Source organism: Plectropomus leopardus, chromosome 12, assembly GCF_026936395.1.
Source record: "Plectropomus leopardus strain MGB_pleo_1.0 chromosome 12, ASM2693639v1, whole genome shotgun sequence".
In the NCBI taxonomy this organism is placed as follows: domain Eukaryota; kingdom Metazoa; phylum Chordata; class Actinopteri; order Perciformes; family Serranidae; genus Plectropomus; species Plectropomus leopardus.
This window is the reverse complement of record NC_142187.1, coordinates 2,577,846-2,603,083: the sequence shown is the minus strand read 5'-3', so window position 1 is coordinate 2,603,083 and position 25,238 is coordinate 2,577,846. Positions and strand designations below refer to the sequence as shown.

The window sequence follows — 25,238 nt, the reverse complement described above, 5'->3', positions numbered from 1 at the left end:
AAAATCGAATAATTTCTTAGGTTTTTGTTATTGTGTTATAAAGTTACTGATAACACAAATATATAGTGTGTATTGCAATCTGATGGAGCTAATGTTTCACAAAAAATTTCAAAGGTCCCATTTTGTAAGAAGACAGATTTTCATGTCTTTTTTATTCTAAGGCAGGTGTATAGATGCTATATAAATACCATGAAAGTATGAAAATGCTTAATCCATAAATAAATCCAACACATATTTAGAGACTTTGCCAACAAACAAGCTATCTGAATGCCCATGAAGTTGTGATGTCACAGCTATACTATACAAAGGTAGAAACTGCTGCGCTGCCATTACAGCCATTTCCTGGCTGCAATTATGGTGCAGAGATGCCAGAAGTGCAGATGTTTAAGACCCAGAAACACTGAAAAACCAGAGACGACTGGGCTTTTAGGGTAGGGGAAGCTGAAAGAGACAGCTGCTAAAGCAGTGCATTTCAGACAGAGGTTGAATAAAGGTAAATTTAGGCAAACAGCATGAGAAAATGTTTTTTTATGACCATTAAAGCAAAACCACGTTCTTGCAGAATACCCAAATACAAGTATGAACCTAAAAATTACTAATATGGGACCTGTAAAGGCTACAGCTGAGCTAGCATTGTTGTTAGCAGTGTTGTTAGAGTAGGTGGTTTTACGTCAAAGTGTGGTACTTGGTGCAGACTATTTATATTGTAGAGACCACACATTTGGGTTTACTTTATGAAGATAAAAGAAAAGCACAGCGGCAAATTGGAGGACTTCATGGAAACAGGGTGTGTTTGAGGCTCTCACTGGGCTATTAAGTGTCACTCAAATCCAGCAACACTGATTGAAAGGCTGTAGTTCTTCTCAGCAGGTTTGGGCTTATTGTCATAACATAATTAATATGCTGATGTTTAGATGGTAACTGTACACCTAGCATGTTAGCATGCTAATTGATACTCCAATTGTGGCACGAGATGAGAAGTTATGGGATCACCTTGACATTAGCTTTTATTTTACTCTTTGGGTCTTTGGTATGTTTCTACCAAATTTTATCTCAACCATTCAGTAATTGCCATGACATTTTACTTTAGACGAATACTGATGCAAAGTCATTGAGACTAATCCTCTGCAGAACATGATAAAGCATGTTAAGCAGCTGAATCTGAACCAAACTGGTGGACAGACCGGCCATCATTGCTGTCACTAGAGCTATGCAGCCAGGGTGGCTAAAACAATAACAGGACTAACTTGATTTTTTTCTAACCAAGGATGACAAGCTCTATATATGCATGAAACCAAAAATACCTTAAGCTAACACAGTCACAATCTTGTCTTTGTCTTGCAGGTCCTGGCTATGATCTCCATCCTGTTCATTGTCATTTCCACCATCTCGTTGTCCCTAAACACCCTGCCAGAGCTCCAGGTGGTAGATGAATTTGGTCAGTTCAATGACAACCCCAGCCTAGCCCATGTGGAAGCTGTCTGCATCGCCTGGTTCACCATGGAGTACATACTGCGCCTGCTCTCAGCACCCAACAAGTGGAATTTCATCAAAGCCCCACTGAACATCATTGATCTGCTGGCTATCATGCCTTACTATGTGACACTCTGCCTAACTGAGTCAAACAAGAACGTGATGCAGTTCCAGAATGTGCGCCGTGTAGTCCAGATCTTCCGAATTATGAGGATCTTGAGGATCCTGAAGCTAGCAAGACACTCAACAGGACTCCAGTCTTTAGGCTTTACTTTGAGAAGGAGCTATAATGAATTGGGTCTACTGATCCTTTTCTTAGCCATGGGCATTATGATCTTTTCCAGCTTGGTGTTCTTTGCTGAGAAGGACGAGGATGCCACCAAATTCACCAGTATCCCTGCCTCCTTCTGGTGGGCTACCATTACCATGACCACTGTTGGTTACGGAGACATCTACCCACAAACCCTACTGGGCAAGATTGTAGGAGGGCTCTGCTGCATTGCAGGTGTGTTGGTCATTGCCCTTCCCATCCCAATCATTGTGAACAACTTCTCTGAGTTCTACAGAGAGCAGAAGAGGCAGGAGAAGGCCATCAAGAGGAGGGAAGCTCTTGAAAGAGCAAAGCGGAGTGGAAGCATTATTTCCATTAACGTAAAAGATGCTTTTGCACGCAGTATGGAGCTCACAGATGTGTTGGTGGAAAAGAGAGAGGACAGTAAGTGTCCTGTGGACAATCACATGTCCCCCAGCCGCTGGAGCTACCACAAACACTACTCCAATGCAGAGGTGGGTAGCCCAGGCAGATCCCAACATTCTCATTACCAGGAGGTGGCTCAGCTGGGCTCCCCTGACCGAGTCAAGCCTTTGTCTAACAAAACTACCCTTCAAAACCTCAATGCAAAGCGACTAGAAGACACCTACAGCAAGACTGCAACCATCCAGGGGCAGCAGGAAAAAATTCTAGAGGGGCAGATGGAGATGAAAGCACTGACATCAGCTCAAGCCCGACAAACCTCACCTGAAGTAAGCATGGCCAGAAGGTCCTCTAATGTAACCAGTGATTTTTCAGAGGAACGAGGAGAAAGAAGCTCTCTACTCCCCAATGCTGGAGGTATTCAAACTGGTGTCAGGCACCAGCGCATCCCCCCTCCCTTGGATCTAAGCCAGATCAGCACTATGGAGGTGAACAAGGGCCCTGACAGCATTCAGCCAATGGCCATCATTAAAGAGGGTTTGTATGAGTTTGTGTCCAGCCCCAGAGGGAGTGGGACTGGAGATAGGGGTTCGGGGCCACATAGTGTGGAAAGCTTTGGGGTGAAATATGACAGCATCTGCAGCTCCATGCAAGATTATGGTAGCCCTCATAAGAAAAGATCCCTCAAGGTTGACTTGATTGGAACCCAGGATGAGGTGCTTATGGCAGTGATGACACCTGTAGCAACCCCAGCCTCTGCTGGCTCAGCCAAGCTTGCCCAACTACTTTCTGACGACATTGTTTCCAGGTTTTCTCCCTCTACTGGCTCTATAAACCAGGAAGCTAAGTCTCCATTGGCATTGCTGTCTCCGTTGCTGGCCCAGCAATCTGTCAGTCCAAGCAACTCCCAGGGGGGAGGTGAGGGCTCAGCAGCCAGGAGCTTAGAAGGTGAAGGGCAGCTCACAGGCTTAAGCCACCAGGGGAGGAATCACATGGAAAGGTCTGCTGTCGGCTCAGGCAGCAATTCGAGCCCACTGTCGTCAAAAGCCAGCCCGCTCAACTGCACCCAGGAGCTAGTAACTATGGAAGGAGAGGAAGAAGGAGAGGGGAGGGAGGGAGCAGAACTGAGTGGCGAGAAACGAGAAAATCACATTGCTCTGGACAGAAGCGCGACACCTCCCTGTGAAACAAGCATGTGAGCCCACAAGTAGAGAAAAGTTCACAGAAAGGGATGGTTAAGGAAAAGGTCGATGGGATGGATGACGGCAACTTCAGTATTACTGTACCTGGTGTTGGCTGCGCACCTGTTGACAAGGACACAGTGGAAACACACCAGTGCTAACAAAACTATGATAACAGCTATTGCCGTTTTTCTGGAGCAGTAAACTTGTCATTGCCCATAAGACTTTGGGACCCTCTCTTGTTTTGGCTATTACTGCTGTCCAGAAACAGACATCTCAGCAGTGGTGTCACATGGATTTATCACCATGAAAAAGTCAAAAGCAGATGCCTGGAGTCTGAAAACTATCCGAAAGACACTGTCTCCTATTGGTGTCATTGACTCATTCTTTGTAGACCATACTGATAAGCTACAGAGCAAACCAATGACAACTGATGATTTTTTTAGGGCTCAAATATGAGCATAAATGAAGCCTTGTGTGAATGAGAATATTTATGACTATCCTGAGAGAATTTTTGTGTTCAGCTCCACAGGTATAACTGACAGTTTCCTATTGCTTGCTCTTTAGGCCTATTTCTTATAATGGACTTATAACACCAAGGAGAGACAGAAGGTGGAAGGAAGTAATATTTTTTTTACAATTGTCAAAATGTATCTTTTACAAGACTTGAAAGAACAATTATGAGTCTTTATTCTCTATTATGGGTCTTGCTCACTCATCATCTTCCCAGTCTAGGTATTATGTTATGGTAATTGTATCCAAGATCAAACACAAGCACATGACACAGGAGAAAAAGCCCCACTCTTATCACTTGATTGGACACAAATGGCATTGTGCAGTCCAAGAGGACATATGCATCTGCTGTATTCTGATATGTGTCCGAGTTTTATGTGTTTATTTTTTTGTTTTAAATTTTTTTCTCTCCTTTTTCTATAACACCTTAAACAGGTTCTTGATGGTGAAAAGGGAATAGAATAGGGATGCAAAGGCTATTGTACTCACTGCTAGACCATTGTTTGAACACACTCCTCAAATGAAAAAATCAAATAAAAAAGATTTTAGTAAACAGCACTATATACTCATAAGGAGACAGGTGAAATGAGCAGATGTATGAAGACAGAAAGGAAAGCGCACAATGACAGTGGGCAAGTTTACTGATCGCTCATGTGTGGGTCATTTCACATTGCCTGCGTCCCAGCTCAGGGGCTTCTCCTTCACTGCCATGCATTTCTATTGTGAATGTGTCATAACAGGACGATGTTGCCTGACCTATTCCAAAGAATTTTCAAATCACGGTGAGAAATGTGAACGTCTTTTCCCATCCTTCACTAAATCATTGACTGGCCACTTGTTTAACAGTATTTAGGCGGCCTTACTTAATTAAGGAACTTGATGAAGAGCACCCAGACCAGTCCAGTCATCAGAGGAAAAGTGTATGTTTCTGCTAACCACAAATACTTTACATTTGCACATTTCATATGTCAATTGGTCTCCTAGATGTCACCTAGGTGAGACACCTAGGCTGCTGTTAGAGACTAACAAACACCTGTTGTGTTTTTGCAAGTGTTTGCTCTTTTTCTTCCTGCTATCTAAGCCCAGTATACACTGTGCATTTTGGGTTGTCCCAGACCAAAGATGACTATTGTGAAAGAAACATGATATCTTTGGTAGTGGCTCTGAAACCGAGGTCCTATGTCACGCAGTGAGAGAGGTTCAAGGATGGCCATTGTCACAGTCATGTGATCAAAGACAGAAATGTCAAAGATTTGGGACATCCATCGCACTGTGTTGAGACCTATGTCTACTAACCAACCATCAGAAATCCAACATGAAATGATGTAGCCTACTGAAAGGCACAAGACTGCTAATGAATGCTAAATGCTAATAGATACTAATACTTACTTTGAGCTCTTGTTGCAAAATCAGCATGCCATGTTGGCCTCTTTTCTGCAGCCATGACAACATCCACAGTCTCCTCCTCTTCTTTAGACTTTTCCTGATACACATTAATGCCTCTATAGCTAGGGCTCGATTCATGTTTGTTTACATTTTGCTCTTACCACTACAGTGTAGATGGATGATGCACGTAGACAATGATTTGTTCTTGCGTGCTGATGCCGATGAACGTAGGTCGTAGCTTGCGATTCAGTAGGAGATGTCATTGCATAGTCTGCATACATCAAACTTGATGTCGTACCCAAGCTTACTAAGATCCATGTTGCAGAGTGTAGCTGCCCCAAATTTAAAAGGTTGCAAAAATCTCACAGTCTGCTTTAGGCACCAAACATGAGTCTTTTGTAGTGAACTGTTACTGCTTTTCCAATGCAGATAGTGCCAGGTCAAGCATTTTTTTTTGTTTTTTTATTTAACCCAGACATTGCATTGTGCTCCATAACTGGGTATTTTATGTCAAAACATAATATTTTCCTACTCGAAGTGATTTTTGTGCCTAAACCTAACCACGTCAACCGCAGCATCATTGAAGTGTAAAGTTTCAGTGTATCTACTACATAATAATTTACAAATGTAAAATATTCATGGTTTGCAGAAACTTACAAGGACAGTTCTTCTGGCCATTGGGTTGCCCAAACACACTATCTGTTTTAGTCTCTGTGAGACTAGTGTCTTATTAAAGAATGATTCTGGTTTATTACATCTTAGGTTTTGCAGTTTTGACTTTCATTTCTATCACTTACAATAACATGATCAAGTTAACAGACGAGCTCTGGGAACAAGGTGACATCAGTGAAAAAAAGAGTAACAGGTTCGAGAAACATGATCAGTCAAACTTTCAGGCAGGTTGGAAACATACCAATATATTTGTTAAACTTATTTGGAAAAAAACAAAGACAGACTGTAAATATATTACACAAACATCCATCACAGTTTACAGACCCATCACTTTATGTGTTTGGTCCCTGACTATGCTTCAGAAGAGTCTGATTTGATTGAAGGTGCAGGCTGCATCTAACCATTTTGCTAACTTTTTCTAACTACAAACCCTGCATTCACTTCCTTCTCTCACATTTCTTATGAACATATGAATGCAACACCATGAATGCTTTTGGGGCAAGGTTATTTGAAAGTGTCTTTATCACCATTTATACAATCAGAGGAGTTCTTTGAGAGAGATCAAGGAGGCAGGAAGTCTGTACCCCTGCCTTCCAGTGTGACTGTTCAGACTTTGTTATACAAAAAACTTTCTGACAAGCATACTGAACCCTTTAATGTTTCTGCATGCAGGTAGTTCTCCTGTTCAATAACATAATTTCAGGTGCGTTATGACTAGCTTAGATTATCTGCATGAACCACTGATTTGTTCCCATCTGAGCTTTTCTTGACTTGTTAGACATTGCTGTAGTGATGTCGCCATGCTCCCAGAGCTAAGCAATTAACTTGGTGTGTTATCATGAAGGAGGTGGCCCCTGAACTCAAGTGACGCCACACACAACTGGTACTGCTCTTCCCCGAGCATGTTCATATGCAAAGACTCGGGTAAGATATAACGGAGTGTGTCTGTGTGTCTTGTTTTGCATGGATGCTTATTGCACTGTAAAGGTAGTGTAAGTACGCCCTCTACAGGCATTCATAAGGTACTTGAATGACAGGATGTGATGCCTCTTTAACACTGTGTATATTCTTATTTAATGGATATATTGTATTAGATCAGCTGTGCATTCATTTGAAAGCATGCTGACATGTTCAAACGCACATTTTATTGTGTGCACAGTGAAATACTCTCACACAGTGCAGAGTGACTGTATAGTGATGGGACCAGTCACAATGTGAAACATGAATTCTAACTGTGTTCCTAAGGATACATACTCTTTCTAGATAAAGATGTCCTACTTTTGTTTGCAGTTAAACCTAACTCATTGCATTTTTATAAGAGGAACACAGAGCTGTGTGTTGTTGTTAACATCTCAGTATATTTAAAAAAAAAGTGGGTGCCTTTTCATAAATAGACTATTTATGAGAAGGTGAAAAAAACCTGTACAATATATGGCCAGATTTTTTTGTTTTTGTTTATATATATGTTCTTGTTATCTCTCATTTATCTGTTTAGTGGATATGTTGATATGCAAATCCTCAGGTTCTCATTACAGCTTTGTGTTCTCTAATCAACTCTAGTCAGTCGTCTAGTTTTCATGCAACATAGCTACAGTTTGAACCTCACTGTGCCACAATGTCATTTTTTTCAGGAAATGAACCTTTTTGTGGAAAGCAGTGGCTTCAGTTATGTTAAGTAGACCTCAGCTTGAATCAACTTGGTGCTGCAGAAATACTGCATAATGTATATTTCAACTGCGGCACTGTACTCAATGCACAGTGACATTTGACCACACCAAAGAGAGTTGGCACCCCAGCATGTGGGAAATGATCACAATAGGGACATGTGACAACCAGTCAACATCAGCTTCCATTTAGTAGCTTTAGAGATGCAGTGTGTAATGGACTCCTTTTTATAGATCTTGAAAGTGGAGTGTTGGGAGTAGGCTTGGGTGATATGTAATTTCCTACCTTCATATCTGTTTGAAATTTCACTGGGGTATACGATATAAGTGAGCGGTGCTAAAACCACCACAAAATATTTGGAAAGCTAATATTGTTACACTTATTTTCCTTATGAAAAAGAAATACAACTGTATGCCTTTTGAATTCAACCTATTCTGAATCACGGAAGACTGACTAGGCTTAATTGCCTCATAAAGTCATAATAAAACACACTTCATTCAAACCTGACAGAAATAAAATAAAACTTATCGAAACCGTCTCAGTAACTCTTGCTAGTAATCTAGTTATTAAGTCCACGGTTCCAAAAATGGCCAGCTCCGGTTTAGTCCAAATAAATCCTTAATTAACCAAGTTAGATGTAAAAAACATATCGTTATTCCTCACAGTCTCTCTCTGCCTGCTGGCCGCCGGTGGTTTGCAGTTCTGTTACTTCTCCCTCAACCACTAGGTGTCACTGTGTCTTTCAGCTCAGCTGCACGTTCCACCAGTAGAGGCCAGAGATAGAGTTCTGGCGGTGCGTGCTGTACACTACATGCAATGAGTTCAAAAGAAAGAGGAGTGGCTGTATTTCTGATGCTATTGAAAAAGATACCTTTGGGATTTTTAAATACCCTGGTATACTGTAATACCGCCCAAGCCTGCTGAGGAGCGCTTATTTTTAATTACATTCACACTGTTTCTGGAAGCCAATATACTAAGTCAGGGATGTTTATTAGACATGAATGCTTGTCACAGTGTGATCTCACTGAAAACCCCTTCTTATGATGACAGAATATCCTGACATTGTGAGGCACAGTGCAGCTACAATTGAGAAATGCTATACCATGCGGTCCCTTGTCCATTCATATAACCATAAGAAATAACCAGAAAATACGCTAACAGAATTATTCCACATGGCCATGAATTACTATATACTACAGCCAACGTCTGTATGCGAGGCCCATGTGGGTAGCAAATTGGCCTTAAAATGGGCCCTGTGTGGGATTTTCACTGGTCTGATAACGGCCCTATGCCAATTGCCCACATGGGTTTACCCAAGTGGGTAACCCCTGGTTACCTCTGTCTTTTTTGGAAAGAATGCTTTCTTCCAGAACACTACAGCTCTGCCTGTTTTGTGTTCTACAGATGTGGCTCTGTGGTATTACAAATGTAGTTTGTCACTGCTGCACATCAGGGACCATATGAACACTACTTTGGCTCTCTGTGCACAACCTCATCTCATCACGGTCATCTGAAAACTGTCACACAATCTCCATTGTATTTGTAATTATTTGGGTTTTGTACAGTTAGATAAACGTACAATCATCCAAACCAGGCTGTGTTAACCTGCTTCTCAATCTCTCCTGCCTGCTCTCCTACTTTATTGTTTCTTTAATGTTCCACTCTTCCACCCTCATCTACTTTGTTGTTTAACTGTAGCCTGTGTGATGCTTAGTCAGTTTCATTATTTGTAAGTCAACATAATGATAGTGAATGATAGGGACTTTGATTCAGTTACCAATATGCAAGACAATAAATGTGTTCATGTGACCCACTCTTTTTTCTGTTTTGTGTAATGTGTGTGTGTGTGTGTGTGTATTTTTTCTGTAGCACTATATATATAAATGAGGAACTAAAAAAAATAGCTATAATAAAATTAAATTAAATTATAATATGTCTTTAATTTAAAGTAGGCCAGCAGACATAACAGATGAAGATATCAGGCTGTGGCTAAGAGGTAGAGCGGGTCGTCCTCTAATCGGAAGGTCAGCAGTTCAATCAGCAGTATCTCTCAGTATCCTTAGGCAAGATACTGAACCGCAAATTGCTCCCGATGCTGCGTCATCGGAGTGTGAGTGTGTTTGAATGATTACTGAGTAGCAGGTGGCACCTTGTACGGTAGCCTCGGCCACCATTGTGTAAATGTGTGTGTGAATGAGTGAACATGTAGTGTTAAGCCCCCCCCACACACACAAATATACACCAGAGCACTGATTGACATTCTTTAAAGGTCAAAAGAGGTCATAATAATAATAATAATAATAATAATTATAATAATATCAATGAAGTTGAAAAAAATGGACACAGACAGAAACAAAAGCAAACAAACACAAAGAATTCATCTTCATATCACATCAAGAGGTTAAATAAATTGGAATAAAAAAATGTTCTTAAAATCTGTTGCTTCTTTTGCTGTTTGTAAGAGCAAGAAAGGAAAGTGTTCAGTTAAAATCAGTCAAGAAAAGATGGAGAGAGGGTTGTTAACCTAAACATTTTTGTATCACTTGTATCATCATAATAACAGAATATATCTTAAAAGGTAAAATAAAGAGTGATATTGCAGATATTGAAAAGATGAGAACTTAAATTAGACTAAAATGCATTGTTATTTTACACTGAAAGAATAAATGGATTAAAATATCATCAGCAAAAATTTTCTGGATAGATTTTATGCAAAATTTTTGAAATGAACTTCTTTGACTATGTTAGGAATACAAAATTTGTGAGCCAAAATACATGTTTTTGCCGGTTAATCATCCAGATAAAATACATGTCATTTAAAAAACAAATATTTATATTTTTTTTAAAAACATGACTGCCATAAAACGGACGCTCAGAATGGGTGACGTCAGCTACGCTGCGTCCATGTTTGGCTCGCGCTCGAGGGGAGAGCCCTATGTGTGTTCATGGGGATGACACACTGGACCGTATTCAGTACCGTTTTTTGGTCTCGTCCATCTTCACATCACCGGTACACATATGCGTTACAGCTGTACCACTGACCACCTGACATTACCGTTACGTTACCCAGGAGAGCGTCTCGCGCCGCCGCTGCTCGGTGTGAATGAATCCGCGTGCTCACAGAGGACCGTGAAGAGCTGCACCGGGGTTTCACCGTTGTGTCCCTGCAGACCAGAGGTGAGCAACGACACCAGCATTAACCGACCACTGTCACACCGCAGATAGCACCGAAACACACAAACATGGCACCGAGCACAGCTGTGTCAGGTGTCTGTGGGTGTCGGTGTGTCGGCTACATGTGGAGTTGTTTAGCTAGCTTACATGTTCACGTTGTTTCAGCAGCACTTTCATCACAGTTTCGACGTGTACCCGTTCACTGCAGTCACTTCTGTAACAAGCCACATCATCACAGAGTGGACTGAGGCAAAATTCATCTGAAATATCAAATAACAAAACTGCATATAAGAACAAAAATGTGCCTTTTCGTTTTAAAGGGGGCCTACACCCATTTTCAAAATGCATACGTTATTGTTATGGTCCAAGATAGTCCAAAAATAGAATTGAACATCTCTCTCAAATCCAAAAACAAGAGTGTTAAAACTTGTGATGTCGCAGGGTACAAGTGTGGAGCTGCTCCACAGACAATGAACTATAAAACATGTTCTAGATGACACTGAGATCAGCCAGGAATGTTCTGTGTACGGGGGAACATTTCTGTTTCAGCTCTGAGAACACTGCTATAGACTAAAGCTCATCTGGGTATAAAAGAGACAACAAATATTCTGTGGGTCCACAAAATCAGGCTCCCAATCAGTTGGCAGGTTTCCATTAAACTTCAATTGTGCAAATTGAAACTGCGAATATAAAATTAATTAAATTAATTAATTAACAAACTTCATAACTAAATAATAAATAATTAACTAACTTCATGGCAACATAACAATTTTGGGAAAAAATCCAAACACTTACTGCAAAAAAGTTTTCTATCACCGCCCAGAGATCCCTCATATGTGACCACTCCCATGTATAAGGGGCTTGTCTTTCCATTATGGCTCCATAACACGTCTACGTGGCCTTGGATTGAAAATATTGATGGCTAGTGCGGTGGCTGCAATAGAAATAAAGCTGCTAATGTTTTGAACATCCATCACCATGTTCCTAGGAATGTTATCACCAGAGGAGAAGTGACATAACTCAGTTGGTAACGCGGTCATCTCGCAATTGTGTTTTATGGACATTTCTAAAATATCGCTGAAGATGTGTGCAAATTTCTAATGGAAACACCAGCAGATACAGGAAAGAATCGAGATTCTTATGTGAATCAATTTTTTTCCCCCACCCCTAAAATTCAACTAAGCTACTGTCTTCTCTCGTTGTACCATTGTACTTGGCATTTCAATGAGATGGTCTGCTATCACAAGTTCTCCTGATGTTTTATAAGCTTAATGGAGAGCTGTACTTTCTTGGTCCAGGTATTTGGCATAGAGGAGGGCAGTAGCCTTGTAGGACTGCTGTATGCTGCTTCTGAGGTACCCAGTAAGTGACATTTGTGCCACGGCAGACCCACGCACTGGTGCTGATGGTGTTTGCAAAAGAAGACGCCATCAGCCCAACCCTAGTCAAATTTTTTATTTATTTTTTAACACTAACAGCAAACAGAAAACAGCAAACAAGACATAAAAACGATGACAAAACAAAGACAAAAACCATTTACATATACACTATATATATATATATATATATATATATATATATATATATATATATATATATATATATATATATATATATATATATATACTGTATATATTAACATTTTATACAATGTCTATACATAAACATAAAGGAAACACAGGGAACCAAAAACAACACAGAAGTATCTAACTAAGAATCCATAAATCATACAAAAATTCTTAAGGCTTCACATATTTATAGTCCTTTAAGTACTTTTTGGTTCTTAAGTCCTGCCAATGTCCCAATGTAATGTTCGTTTTCCAGTTTGAATTGTTGAAACCATGTTTTTTTTTCAGTCCATCTGGATTTATGTATGTGGTACTTCCCAAGTAATATGAAGAGGTTAAACAAAAATGTCTCTTTGCATCCAACACTGTGGTCAACATACCAGACAATGTCCTTTATATTCAAGTCCCAGTCGATTTCTTACAAACCTCCCATATCTACCCAAAACAGCTTGACACGAGGGACATTCATAGAACAAATGAAGCACAGTTTCGAGCTCAGATTTACAAAATACACACATTTCATCTGTATCTCTGAATCTGGAGAGTACTTTTTTGACTGGATAAATCAATTGTACAATTATAAAGGAAACTTCTCCTATCTTGTTGGTGATACAATATTTTGTATTTATATTCCATACTAATTTCCAGTTGATACTTTGAACTTTTGCCTCCCAGAAAGCCTTAATAGAAGGAATTGATGTTTCCTGACACAGACTCCTGATATGACAGTAATTGCATTTCTTGTCTGTGAGGGTTAGACCTCCTAGCATTGGTTCAGATGTAAATTGAATGCCTTTATCTAAAGAGTTGCATCCCTCGACCAGTCTCAGGATGCCAGAAGGTATCTCATCAGAGACAACAGCATATTCCTTTGGAGTGACTGGAATTCCATACTTTTTTAAAAATTCTGTGTAATACAGTAAACATCCATCTTTGTCCAGCAATTGTGTCACCATCAAGATACCATACCTCACCCAGCCATCAAAGTATATGGATTTATTCTTGTTTTTGATGTATCTGTTATTTCAAATTAAACATTTGTGGGAAGAGAAGTTGTGTTTGAAAGCTATCATCCCTGCTAAAAATACTTGTTTATGAATACTAGATAACTGGATGGGAATTTTGTTTATATCAAAATCACATTTCAACAAAAAATCAATACCACCAGCACTTTTACAGATCAGAATTGGAATAATATACCATATTTTATTCTTACCTAGCATATAATTTTTTAACCATTTAACCTTTAGGGTAGTGTTTGAGCTGTTAAAGTCAAATGCATTAAGACCACCATGAGAGTACGGCTTACATAGCACACCCTTTTTAAGGTAGTGAGGTTTGTTTCTCCTAATGAAATTAAGCATCTTAGAGTCAATTTGTTTAATTAAGGCTTGAGGAACATCCAACACCAGGGCTCCATATATGAGCCGTGATAAACCCTCACTTCTTGACAACAAAACTTGACCATTTAATGACAGATCTCTTGAAAGCCAACTATTGCATTTTTTACCCATCTTCTCGATTAGTGGAGCAAAATTTAAAGTGGCTCTCTTCTTGATTTTTGCAAATTTTAATGCCCAGGTATGATAACACATCTTTCACAGGGATCTCACATATCTCAGATGAATCCACGGGTTTGTCTTTTAAAGGGAAGAGGTCACATTTCTTGACATTAATTCTCAAACCTGCTACAGAGGAGAAGACATTAAGACATTCTAAGGCTTTTCTCACTTCACATTTATTCTGTAAAAAGATTTTGGTGTCATCTGCCAGTTGACAGGATTTTAACTCTGTTCCATCCAATTCAATACCTTTGAAATGATCTTTCTTAATATACAATGTCATTGTTTTCATAATTAACAAAAACAAGAAGGGAGCAATTGGATCTCCTTTTTTAATCCCTCTTTCAATGCTGAATGTGGGTGTGGCCCCATGTGGTAATTTAACTGAACTATTACAACCTTCATATTAAGTCTGAACAGCTCGAGTAAAGTAGCCACCAAATCCAGAGAAATCCAGCGTGTTGAACAGGAAGGTATGCTCAACCGTATCAAAGGCCATACAAAAGTCCACAAATAGAATGAAGCTATTATCAGAAATTAAGGCATTATCACCAATTAAGTTTAGAATTAGGCAAATGTTATTAGATATATGCCTTCCTTTCATAAAACCTGATTGACAGTCATCAATAATTGTATCAAGGCATAGCTTCAACCTTTGAGTGAATATTAGAGCTAATAATTTAACACCATTATTTATGAAGGTTATTGGTCTTTTCCTGGCTTTGGTAGTAGGGAAATAAGACCATGAGACATGGTTGCAGGCATCCTTCCAAACTCGATTGCCTCCTTGAAGACACCTAAAAGAAATTCTGAGATGTCCTCCTGAAACGCTTTAAAGAATTCACTGGTTAAGCCATCATTACTTTGGGATTTGTTGTATTTTAATTTCGATATGCACAATTTAATTTCTTATAGTGTTATATTTTGATCACACATCTTTTTGGATTCGTCATGTCATTCGTCATATAGATTTTGAATTTTGCCTAATTAATAAGAAAAAGTCTATGTCATCATTGTCACTGTTTTTTTTTATACTGTCGCTCATAGAATTTTGTAACAAAATGCTTGATCTCATTGGGATCTTCTGTAATCTGGCCATTAATATTCAATCTGACCAAGGAGGACTTTTCAGCATTTCTTTTTTCCAAATTAAAAAAGTATTTTGTGTCCCTCTTCTAACCATTTTCTCCTTGATCTAACAAAGGCACCTCTTGCCTTCTCTTCATAAATCAGGTCTAACTGTAGGTGCAGCATATTCAAATTATCCTTGTCCTGACTGCACTTATTTTCCTTTCCATATATCGCAATAATTTCTGTAATAATATTGTCTTCTTTTATTCGTTTATTTTCTGCAATTTCTTTACCTCTCTGAATAGCCAATTTCCGTATACAATATTTCACTTAATAATTCCTATTGCCCACCATAGGAATTCAGACTTTTAGCTTTGTTCAACAGCCCTTAATAATCAGTCTGGCACTGTTCAGAAACTGTTCCTCTTTTAGGAGCATGTTGTTCACTATCCAGTAACAAAAACTGGGCTTTCTTCCTTGCACTGTATCACTTAAGTTTATTAATGTATAAATTGAATTGTGGTCTGTATGGACTGACGGTTCTATTTTAACATCCAGAACTTGGTTTTCTAGATCTCTAGATATTAGCCAGAAGTCAATCCGTGACTATTTGGACGTATCTTTATGCACCAAGTGAATTGCATTTTGTCTGGATTCCTATGTCTCCATATGTCAAAACAGTTCAGATTTAGGCATAGGTTGTCAAATTCAGCAGTACAGTTGGCTCTTGTAGGTCTTGGTGGAATACAGTCTAGTACAGGATCTTTTATGGAGTTCCAATCTCCTAAAATTAGCTTTGCATTAGGAAATGTATTTATTAAACTGGATATCTCCTCTTCAAACTCCCGAAACAGTGCTCTATTCTGTGAACTGTTATTTGTAGCAAAAATGTTACCCATGATGAACACAATGTCCCTTTTTTCCAGCACTAAAATTAGCCATCTTCCATAGTCATGTGCTCTGCTTTTCAAAACATTACCACTAAACTGTCCTCTCAAAATTGCAACACCTGCGGATGCCTTGGTTCCGTATGACATCCATATCTTATTACCCCATTGACTCTTCCAGAAATTATAGTCAGATTTTAATGCATGTGTTTCTTGTATAAAGTAAAAATCAGCCTTAAGTCTCTTACAGATTAAAAAAAAAAAAGATTTTCTTTTTTATATATCTCTGATACCCCAAACATTGATTGAGCACACTGATAAAGTACTTTTCTTCAAATGAAGAATTAATTAACAAAAACTTTCCACCTTAAAACTAAGGAAAAACATGTATCACAAAGACATATACATGTGTAGGCCTACCTGTCCAAAACGCAACCAAAATACTGCTGTGCCATGCGCTGCCTTGCTTCAAAAGCTTAACTAAATTAACTGTCGGCATGACACCGACCTGCATACCTTCTATGCCCGCACTTCTCTCCTATCAATTAAGGCTTTGGCTCCGACAAAGAAAGCTTTCTTCCCTTTTTTGCGTGCTGCTTCGATCTGAGGCCACAATTTCGAGTCTCCTTGTCCTTAGTTGTCAAGTCTTCTCCAGACCCCAGCTTCCTGGATGCAAGGTCGCTTTTTACCACTTTATACTGCAGTTTAAAGTCTCTCTCTGTCACAGAGATGAGGAAATACAAAGATGTTTGTTTTACCTCAACTTTGTTGCTTCCCTTTCAAAACAAAAACCCTCTGACTGTGTCTCTGTGGACAGAATGCCATCAGTTGCTTATACAATGCATTTTATTTTGAAACATTTACAGGATGGGGTTGTCAGCTGTGCAGTAGCTTGTATAACTTCATAAATAAGTGAAATAAGTGCTTATAAATATGAAAATACAGCACTTATATCAGCAGGCAGTGATATGCCTGAAGGCCCAGTTAAGGCTGGACTATTCTGATGCAGAAAGAATGTACTGGTTATAATTATTTATGTTAGAGAAAAGTTATACTGTTATTCAAATTGCACTAATTTTACTGTAAGATGTTTTGTTGGGCTGCTAGATTTGAGGTTTGTTAATGTAATAAAGAGTAACTGTTTTGTTACTCCTCCTAAAAGTGACTTGAATTTTACATTGTTTTATTTATTTTGCTGTTGGATTGCTAAATGTAGATTGCACTACATTCCTTTTATTTGAGTGGAACAAGCTCTTGCATTAATTTTATTTTGGAGAGACTTCATATCAGACTGTAAAACACAGATTACCAGTTAAGACTGGGCTATTTTGTTGGGGAATAATGCCCTGCAGTGTATGACAAGTTTAAAATGTTATTTTTGGTAAATTTGTTGTTATATTAATCAAGTAATAAAAAATAATAGTTAGATCAATTAAAAAAAAAATTGATCAATTGATCGATTAAAAAAAATAATGTTAGGTGCAGCTTTATTTATGACCAACTACCTGCAAAACTAAAGGACTATCCATGAGCATTATAGCTGTAACCATAACTATAATGACAACGATGTGTGGATCCACAATGATTAATGATAACGTTCGCAGAGCTCACGCTACGCACTCCACGAAAATGGTTGTGATGAGCTGCTGCTGCTGTACGCGGAGGAGACTGAGGAGAAACAAACAGAAAACAAGAAGGATATAAGTTCACAAAATTCTTAACAGACGACAGCAACAATCAAACACTTTATTACAAGAGCTGTCTGGCGATGGTGAAAGAGAACATCAGTGAAGACAAAACCAACTTCAGAGACCCCATCAGTGCCAGAGAGCATTTGGCTGCATCTCACAGGGAAAAATAATAGGGCATATAGCCGTTAACAGCCGTGATTGAGTGCTTCTACCATGTTAAGGGTTGCTCCTAAATCCTAAATGAAAGAATGAAGCTGCAGTAAAGAAGCTGACATTGTAAGCACTCCTGAAACTTTATTTTAGAAAGTAAAGAAAAATGTCCCTGAAATTGACATTTTAAATTCAGAGGATTTGGATCAAAATTCAAAAAAGTGTTGCCTATAAATCATCATATTAAGGTGATGTTTTTCAAACACTTTGGACTTTTTATTTCATCTTCATCTCCTGATAGCAGTCAGCAGCTCCATCTACTGGCCACAATCTGCTACAGTCAGGGAAACAAGTTAATTATTGATGATTAAATTCACAGGAATAAAAACAGAAAGAAAAACAAACAGTAAAATAGTGCACAGTTTTATACATATTTTTCAACATAAAAACAGACGTTTTGTTGTGGTCCAAATTAGATTTTAGGATCTATGTTGGATGTGAGGTCTGTTAGTATTTCTATTGTTCATAAAATTGCTCCAAAATAGATTGTTTTTAACAAAATAAAGTTTTAGGAGTGCTTACAATATCAGCTTCTTAACTGCAGCTTCTTTCTTTCATTTAGGATTTAGGAACAACCTTTAACATGGTAGATTCACTCAATCACGGCTGTTAACAGCTATATGATCTATTATTGCGTTGCAGATGACACGAAAAAATCATTTTTCCCTGAGACATGCAGCCAAATGCTCTCTGGCACTGATGGGGTCTCTGAAGTTGGATTTGTCTTTACCGATGTCCTCTTTTACCATTGACACAATGCCAGCTAACTGATGCTGATTCAGACCAAAGAATCAATGACACTTGTCTTCAGAAGATGACAGCTTTCGTAATAGAGTGTTTGATGTCAGTCCTGTCATCTTTGAAGAATTTGGTGAACTCATATCCTTCTAGTGTTTTGTTTGTTTCTCCTCAGTCTCCTCGCAGTGTGCAGCAGCAGCTCATCACAAATATTTTCATAGAGTGTGTAGTGCGAGCTCTGCGCCGCTGTTACAGAACGTTACTGTTCATCAGTGTGGATACTCACGTTGTTATCTCTATAGTTACGGTTAGAGCTAAGACCTACAGTTGTCCTTAGGTGTTGCGGTGTGTGGACACAATAAAGTGGGGGGTTCAGGATATTGGGCCTCATTTGATCTAAAGAGAAAATTTAATCTTTGAACCAACAGTTTGGTTTTATTTTAAGTTTTATTTGAATTTTATTTTCATTTTGTTTTTAGTTATACACAGTGTTCACCAAGATTATGACATTCATAAATGTTTTCTTAAGTGTTCTTAGGTGACGACAGACTATGCGCACTCAAGAGCACATTTATGCACATTTTGAAAATGTTTCTGTATGTATCTTAATGTACATTCATCTGCAAGTGCATGTGAATGCCAAAGACTGACTCTTTCTATGTGTGTGTGTGTGTGTGTGTGTGTGTGTGTGTGTGTGTGTGTGTGTGTGTGTGTAGAATGCCGTCTCTGTCAGAGCAGCTGCAGGAGGTGCGGAGTCGGGCTGAGGTGTGTCTGTACTCAGGTGGCAGGGTGGTGGAGGTGCGGGTTGGGGTGATGGCTATGGCTAATCTGCCCCTACCACCCTGCTCCAAATACTGCCACATCGCTGCAGAAACCATGGTCATAGAAAACAGCTTTGGCAGCAACAGGAAGGAGGTAAGAGAGAACAAGCGCACATAAAATGACATGTATGAATTATTTGTTTTACAGCCGTTTTGTAGCACCCTATGATTAACCCGTAGGGACTGTTTGGCACATTTCACGCACTTGTCATTCTTCATTTTTTGATAATTTTGGCTGTGTTTATGCATATGGCATATATTTTGACAAGATTGTGTATCTTTGTTTAACCTTGGAATTCCCAGCTTAGCTCTTACAATAAGTAGGAGCTGTGTACTGTGTGACTATTTTGTTTGCTGTGTAAACAAAATTTCTGTTAAGGTAAAAAAAAAATGCTCCATTGAAACCCAATTAAACTGCAATTTTTGATCCCACAGCCATCACAGCATTAAAACATGCATTGTTTCATTCAGGGCTTTTGCCTTGGAATTTTTCATTTTTACAATTTTCCACCTGATGATGACATTTTTACCATATTTGGTCTAGGGAGAAAATACATGTTATTTCCACTAGGTGCACTGTCACAATCAGTGTTGCTGCAAATCATTGACATATCTCAGACTCTCGTGGTCATCCAAAAATAAATCTACTTTTCATGTAGTATATTGAAAAAAAAATCTATCTATCTATCTATCTATCTATCGATATATATATATATATATGTATATATGTATATATGTATATATAAATTCATCTAAAACACAGTGGTGTCATGACAAAAACCTGGCATTTAATTCTGAAAAGTAACACATATTTGAAATTTAAGATTAGGGGTTAGGATATTTGTAAAAAAAAAAAAAAAATCAACTCAATAAAAGTAAAAAATAATATAATTTAATAATTTTTTAATAGCCTGTTTTTGAAAAGCACATTTTGTGTGCAGAGTAGTATGACTGTGAGTATTTGACACTGCACAAAAATAATTCTGTATAAGAATCAATGTTGCTGCTGATCATTGTCACATCCCAGTCTGTCACAATTAAAAAAAAAAAAAACTACTTAGCATTTAGTATTAGGGGTGGGGGGAAAAATCTTTTCACATAAGAATCTTGGTTCTCGTTTTCAACGATTCAGAATCGATTTAAAAATCCTAAACATCGATTCTTAACCCTCTGAAATTTTTATCATTTAGAAAAGTATTAATAGTTTTGGGACCGTTTGTCAGATCGCCAGTGAAAGCTGCCGGCTGTGCCGTTCAGAGAAAGGACTCTGATGCATCGTAGCTCTTTTAGAAGCCTCAGTATCCAGCCTGGGAATTCGGGTGTTTTTACGGGACCTTGTTCAATAAATCCATAATGATAGATCCGATATTGGGTGTCTTCCGTCCATATTTTAATCATATTTCGTTGATAAAAGTTAGGCTTTACACGATCACGATTTTTGGGCCGATCGCCGATCACCGATCAGTGAGTGTAAATAAACCGATAACCGATCACCGATCCGATCACGTTCGGAGTTTGAAGTTTGAGTCAATCCACTGGGCCGTTAAACTCAGTAGTGACATTGGGCTGACGTCCGAGGACCAAATGTCTGTAGTGAAACTGATAGAAGGATTGCCTTCCATCAGAAGGCTCTCTACACGTGAATGGACATCCCGGTGTACCTCACTCAGACCTGTCTCACCGCAATACGTGCGCCCTGGGAGGCGGTAGCGTGGATCAAAGTAAGTTAGCAGCCGTTGAAATGCAGGGTTCTCCACAATATTAAACGGCAGGTCAGACAGCACAATAAACTCCATCAGCCTCCTTGTGCCACCCCTTGCCTTCTCACTGTCCCGACTATACGGACGAGCAGCACTGTCCAAAGTTGTTTGCTTTAGCATCCGTTTCGGAGTTTGCTTTTCTTTTTCTTTCTCCGTGCTGCGTTTCTTGAACTCGACATGCTCCTCCGGATGTATCTTTTCCAAGTGCCTGATTAAATTTGTCGTGTTGAAAGTTTTTGCCGATGTTCCCCCGCGAGGTACTGTAGCGTTGCATATATTGCAGATAGCTTGTGCTATGTCTGTTTCTCTCACTTTGAAAAACTTCCACACCTCCGACATCTTTGTTTGTGTCGCAAACAAAGATGTTGCTGTCGTGAAGATTCAAAGAAACTTTATTGTCCGTCACATAGCGACAGTACTCAAAACAGGAAGAGGCACGAAGACGAAAATGAAGTTTTTTTAATCATGAATCATTAGCTCTCGGATACAAACAAATAAACATGTCGATGCTGTGAAACTAGTTTGGAGTAAATGAGACAGATTAAAAAAATTTCAACACGACCATGACATCATTGATCGGATCGGTGATTTATGACATGACGCCCGATCCCGATCATTTCAAAAAATGCCAAATATCGGCCGATCTGATATAGCCGATATGATCTGTGTAAAGCCTAATAAAAGTACATTAGCACTGATGCTAAGCGACGTATCAGTTTCCAATGGATCCTTTGCAGAGAGGTCAGAGGTTTGTTGTGGTCTTGTCCACCAATCGGAAGATGATCTGACGCTTTGTATCCGCTTACGTATGCCACATGTCTTCTGGTGCAATCTGCACTGTGATTGGCCTGATCCTACTGTATCTCTCGCTCTGTGTTATTGTGCCTTGTGCATTTGAATAAATGGTGGTAGCCCCTTTAATAATAATGAGACGAGGGTAAATCAGGAGACAGTCTAACAAGCAGCAGGGCCTCATATGGATGTAAACTTTGTGTTCACTGCAGGCGGAGCAGGCAGGAAAATCAGGCCCTTCTCTGAAGTGTCAGGAGTGTGATGTGGCCCTCTGCAGCATCACAAAGAGGAGCTGCTTTGCAGAATGGCACAGATAATGGGATACACAAACAACTGCAAAAAAAAAAAAAAAACAGTTGAAAAGTGTGTCCATTTTTTGAACTATAATAATTACAATGTTTATTTTTTCACTCTCTGATTCCCAACACTTGGGAGAAAGGTTTTCTACAACAAAAAACCTTGAACATAATAAAACCTCCATAATTTCATACACACTTTGCTTTCATAACATAATATGCCACTGGCAAAACAGACTAGAGTAGATCCTGAAATTACACCTCCTGTATTTTGAATGGGGAATTGATTCTATATGGAATCGTGACCCCAAGAAGCGAAATTGAATCAAATCGTGAGATACTGAAAGATTGATACCCCTATTTAGTATATTGAAAATAATTAATTTTGGTTGTTTTTCTTTAAAAACAAATTGGCATCATGACAAAAACCTGGCATTTAAAGGGTTAAAATTCAGAAAATGAATGAATATTTGATATTTATGATGAGGACTGATGTTGGTTAAAAAATGAAAGTAGAAAATAATAATATTTTATAATAGGCGTATTCTGTGTGCAGAGTGATAGGAGTGTGTGTAATATTAAAGCAGGCCCTAGAACCAACCTGAAGCGGCAGCATTTGGTGGACTGCAGGTTTTGGCACTTCTGCACTGGCTTTGTTTTTTGGCCTTGGAGGTTGGGGCTTGATTGTATGTTCCTATGCAGGGGCCCTTAAGTAAAAACTGAACTAGAGTCTGACGATATGGTTATATCAAATTGGCAAATAAAATTACTTGTGTGTTTTGAATCTTCAACTGGTGAAACTTTGTGTGATCATCTGCTCATTGATAAGTTTGTTTTGACTGTTTTATGAAAAAATATTATATTATTATATTATATAAAACTGATGGATAAGGAAAAAAGCTTACAGCTCTACCAATGTTATGTGTTTCCTCCTCAGACCCTTGCATCTCTGCAGCGCTTGTCGACAGCACTGAACATCCTGGAAAAGTATGGCTGTAATTTGACAAATCCCAGCAGGCCAAAGTACTGGAGGACCGTGAAACACAACAACCCGGTGTTCCGAGCCACTGTCGATGCTATTCAGGTAATGCAGAAACATATTGTCAAGGAAAGTAGGGAATCACATGTGCTCTATGAAAACATACCAAGAATAAAAGGAACTTTCAACCAAAGGAAGCAATACAAAGAGCTGGTAACTGATTAAACTGTTACGCACAAGCCTTCGAAACATACTGATGGCATGTGTAGTCAGTCTACTTATAGCCTGTGTTCATAAGTCCAGAATATTGACTGACCAAAGTGAAAGTAGTTAGCAGAGATATGAGCATGTTCATTTTTCTCACTGACTCCTCCATTTGGCACGGAGCAGTCATTGTAGCCCTTAACATGTCATCTCGAATCTGAACCGGTCCTTCTGTGAACCTGCCTTGCATGTGTTCTGCTCATGTCCCAACCCTCCTTTAGATCTTCCCCAAAACTGTGCTGAAACCTGCTCCAGTCCCATCCTGAATCTTGGGGTGGGCGATGTATTGAATACACTTGAAGTATCATGGCTTGTTCCACGTGCGATATTCAAAATGACTATATGGCGAACATCCAGTATAAATTGTCATGCCGTTTTTATAAGCCACCAATATTTCTTTTCACTCGCTCTCTCCTGCAGCTCTCTTTTTTTGTGACCATGGAGCACTACTAGGATTTGCAAATACCATTACTATATGAACTTAAGAGCTGTGAGTTTGTTTCCAGCTTACAGAGAATAAGTCATCATGGTTAACGGCGCTGCCATAACAGTCTAACTTAATGAGTGGTACTGGCAGTGGTGTGAGCATCTGAGGTGTGTGTTTGTATCTGTTTGTATCTATCAGAGTTCTGATTGCATCTATTTAGTCACATTTTGTGACCACGGAGCACAAGAGCGACTTGCAGATATGATTAATATCTGAGCTGCAGAGCTGTTAGTTTGTTGTCTGCTCACAGTGAATGAATCGTCACAGTTAAAGGTCCCACGGTATCTGTCTGCTAAAGCTAACATCCAACTGTTGACTGGAAGCTTCAATTCCACAACAAAAACATCAGCACTTCCTGCCTAAGACGAGCCAGGTCCTTCAAAATAAAAGCACCACAGATCCTGCTTTGATTTATCTCAGTAAAACAATACTTTTTGAAATTCCATTATATAATTACTTTATTTAACTTCCTTATAACCTTATTTAATAAATTGTTATTATAACAGTAGTGTATTCAACTGTATTATTTGACAGTTTTATCTGCTATTTATCTTTATTGTAACTGCAGTTGATTCAATGATTTTGTGTTTTTGTTGTTAACATTAGTTTAAAAACATTTAAAAATATTGAGATATATACTGTGTACATATATATAGCCTTAAAATATCACAATATTATTTTAAAGTCATACTGCCCAACCCTACTTCACACTCAAAAAGTCTGCTGAAAAGCTGAGTTCATGTGCTGTTTGTTCTCTCCCCTCCCAGGGAGGACGCGCAGTGCTCTGTCTCTATGGTTACTCCAATCAGCAGCCAGACGGGCTCAGCTTCCCCGATGATGTCATGGATCCTGATGTGGGCCGAGTTGCAGCTGTAACACTGGAAGTGATGAGCCTGAGGATGGAGCTAGAAATGCTTATAAAGGTGTGTGTGTTGTCTATTTACTGCTTACATGTTATTGATTTTCTCAGGAAAAGTGTTTCTTCTGCATCCTCTGTTTGTAGCAATTGCATGAGAATTCTTAATAAGTTTCAGCTCAGTTAGTCAGTGTCCAACTGTCTCTTGTATAATGAAGAAAGCATTAAAAACTTTATATTTTGCAGTCATTGTAAAGTTGTTTTAATATCTTTTATGGTGATTGTGTATGTGCTCTGGGTCAAGTATACATCGTTGTACGTGCAGTGCTTTGCACCTTTTGCTTGACTTGAGATAGAAAGCATTACTAAAAACTGTTTTTGGTTTGATTCCAGGAGGCTCATGGCCATCCAGAGTTCTATGAGAGAATCATCCCCACACTAAGACACAAGGTAGAGTTTATCATACCTCCATCATATCATGTTTAACCCCTTGAAACC

At 38.9% G+C, this 25,238-nt stretch overlaps 2 protein-coding genes across 3 annotated transcripts in view; both read left to right on the top strand.

Annotated features, from left to right (window-relative positions):
- LOC121951913 (potassium voltage-gated channel subfamily B member 2-like) overlaps positions 1-9,393 on the top strand; it is a 39,487-nt gene extending 30,094 nt beyond the window's left edge. For both annotated transcript variants that reach the window (XM_042498406.2, XM_088085227.1), the window contains exon 3: positions 1,345-9,393. In XM_042498406.2, coding sequence (XP_042354340.2) covers positions 1,345-3,366 — 2,022 coding nt within the window. In that variant the 3' untranslated portion in view covers positions 3,367-9,393. The remainder of the gene's footprint in view (positions 1-1,344) is intronic.
- Positions 9,394-10,492: 1,099 nt separating this feature from the next.
- Positions 10,493-25,238, top strand: part of rnf31 (ring finger protein 31) — a 50,749-nt gene continuing 36,003 nt past the window's right edge. The window contains exons 1-5 of the mRNA XM_042498254.2: positions 10,493-10,761; positions 19,202-19,400; positions 23,092-23,238; positions 24,652-24,807; positions 25,134-25,190. Of these exons, the coding sequence (XP_042354188.2) occupies positions 19,203-19,400; positions 23,092-23,238; positions 24,652-24,807; positions 25,134-25,190 (558 nt within the window). The 5' untranslated portion in view covers positions 10,493-10,761; position 19,202. The remainder of the gene's footprint in view (positions 10,762-19,201; positions 19,401-23,091; positions 23,239-24,651; positions 24,808-25,133; positions 25,191-25,238) is intronic.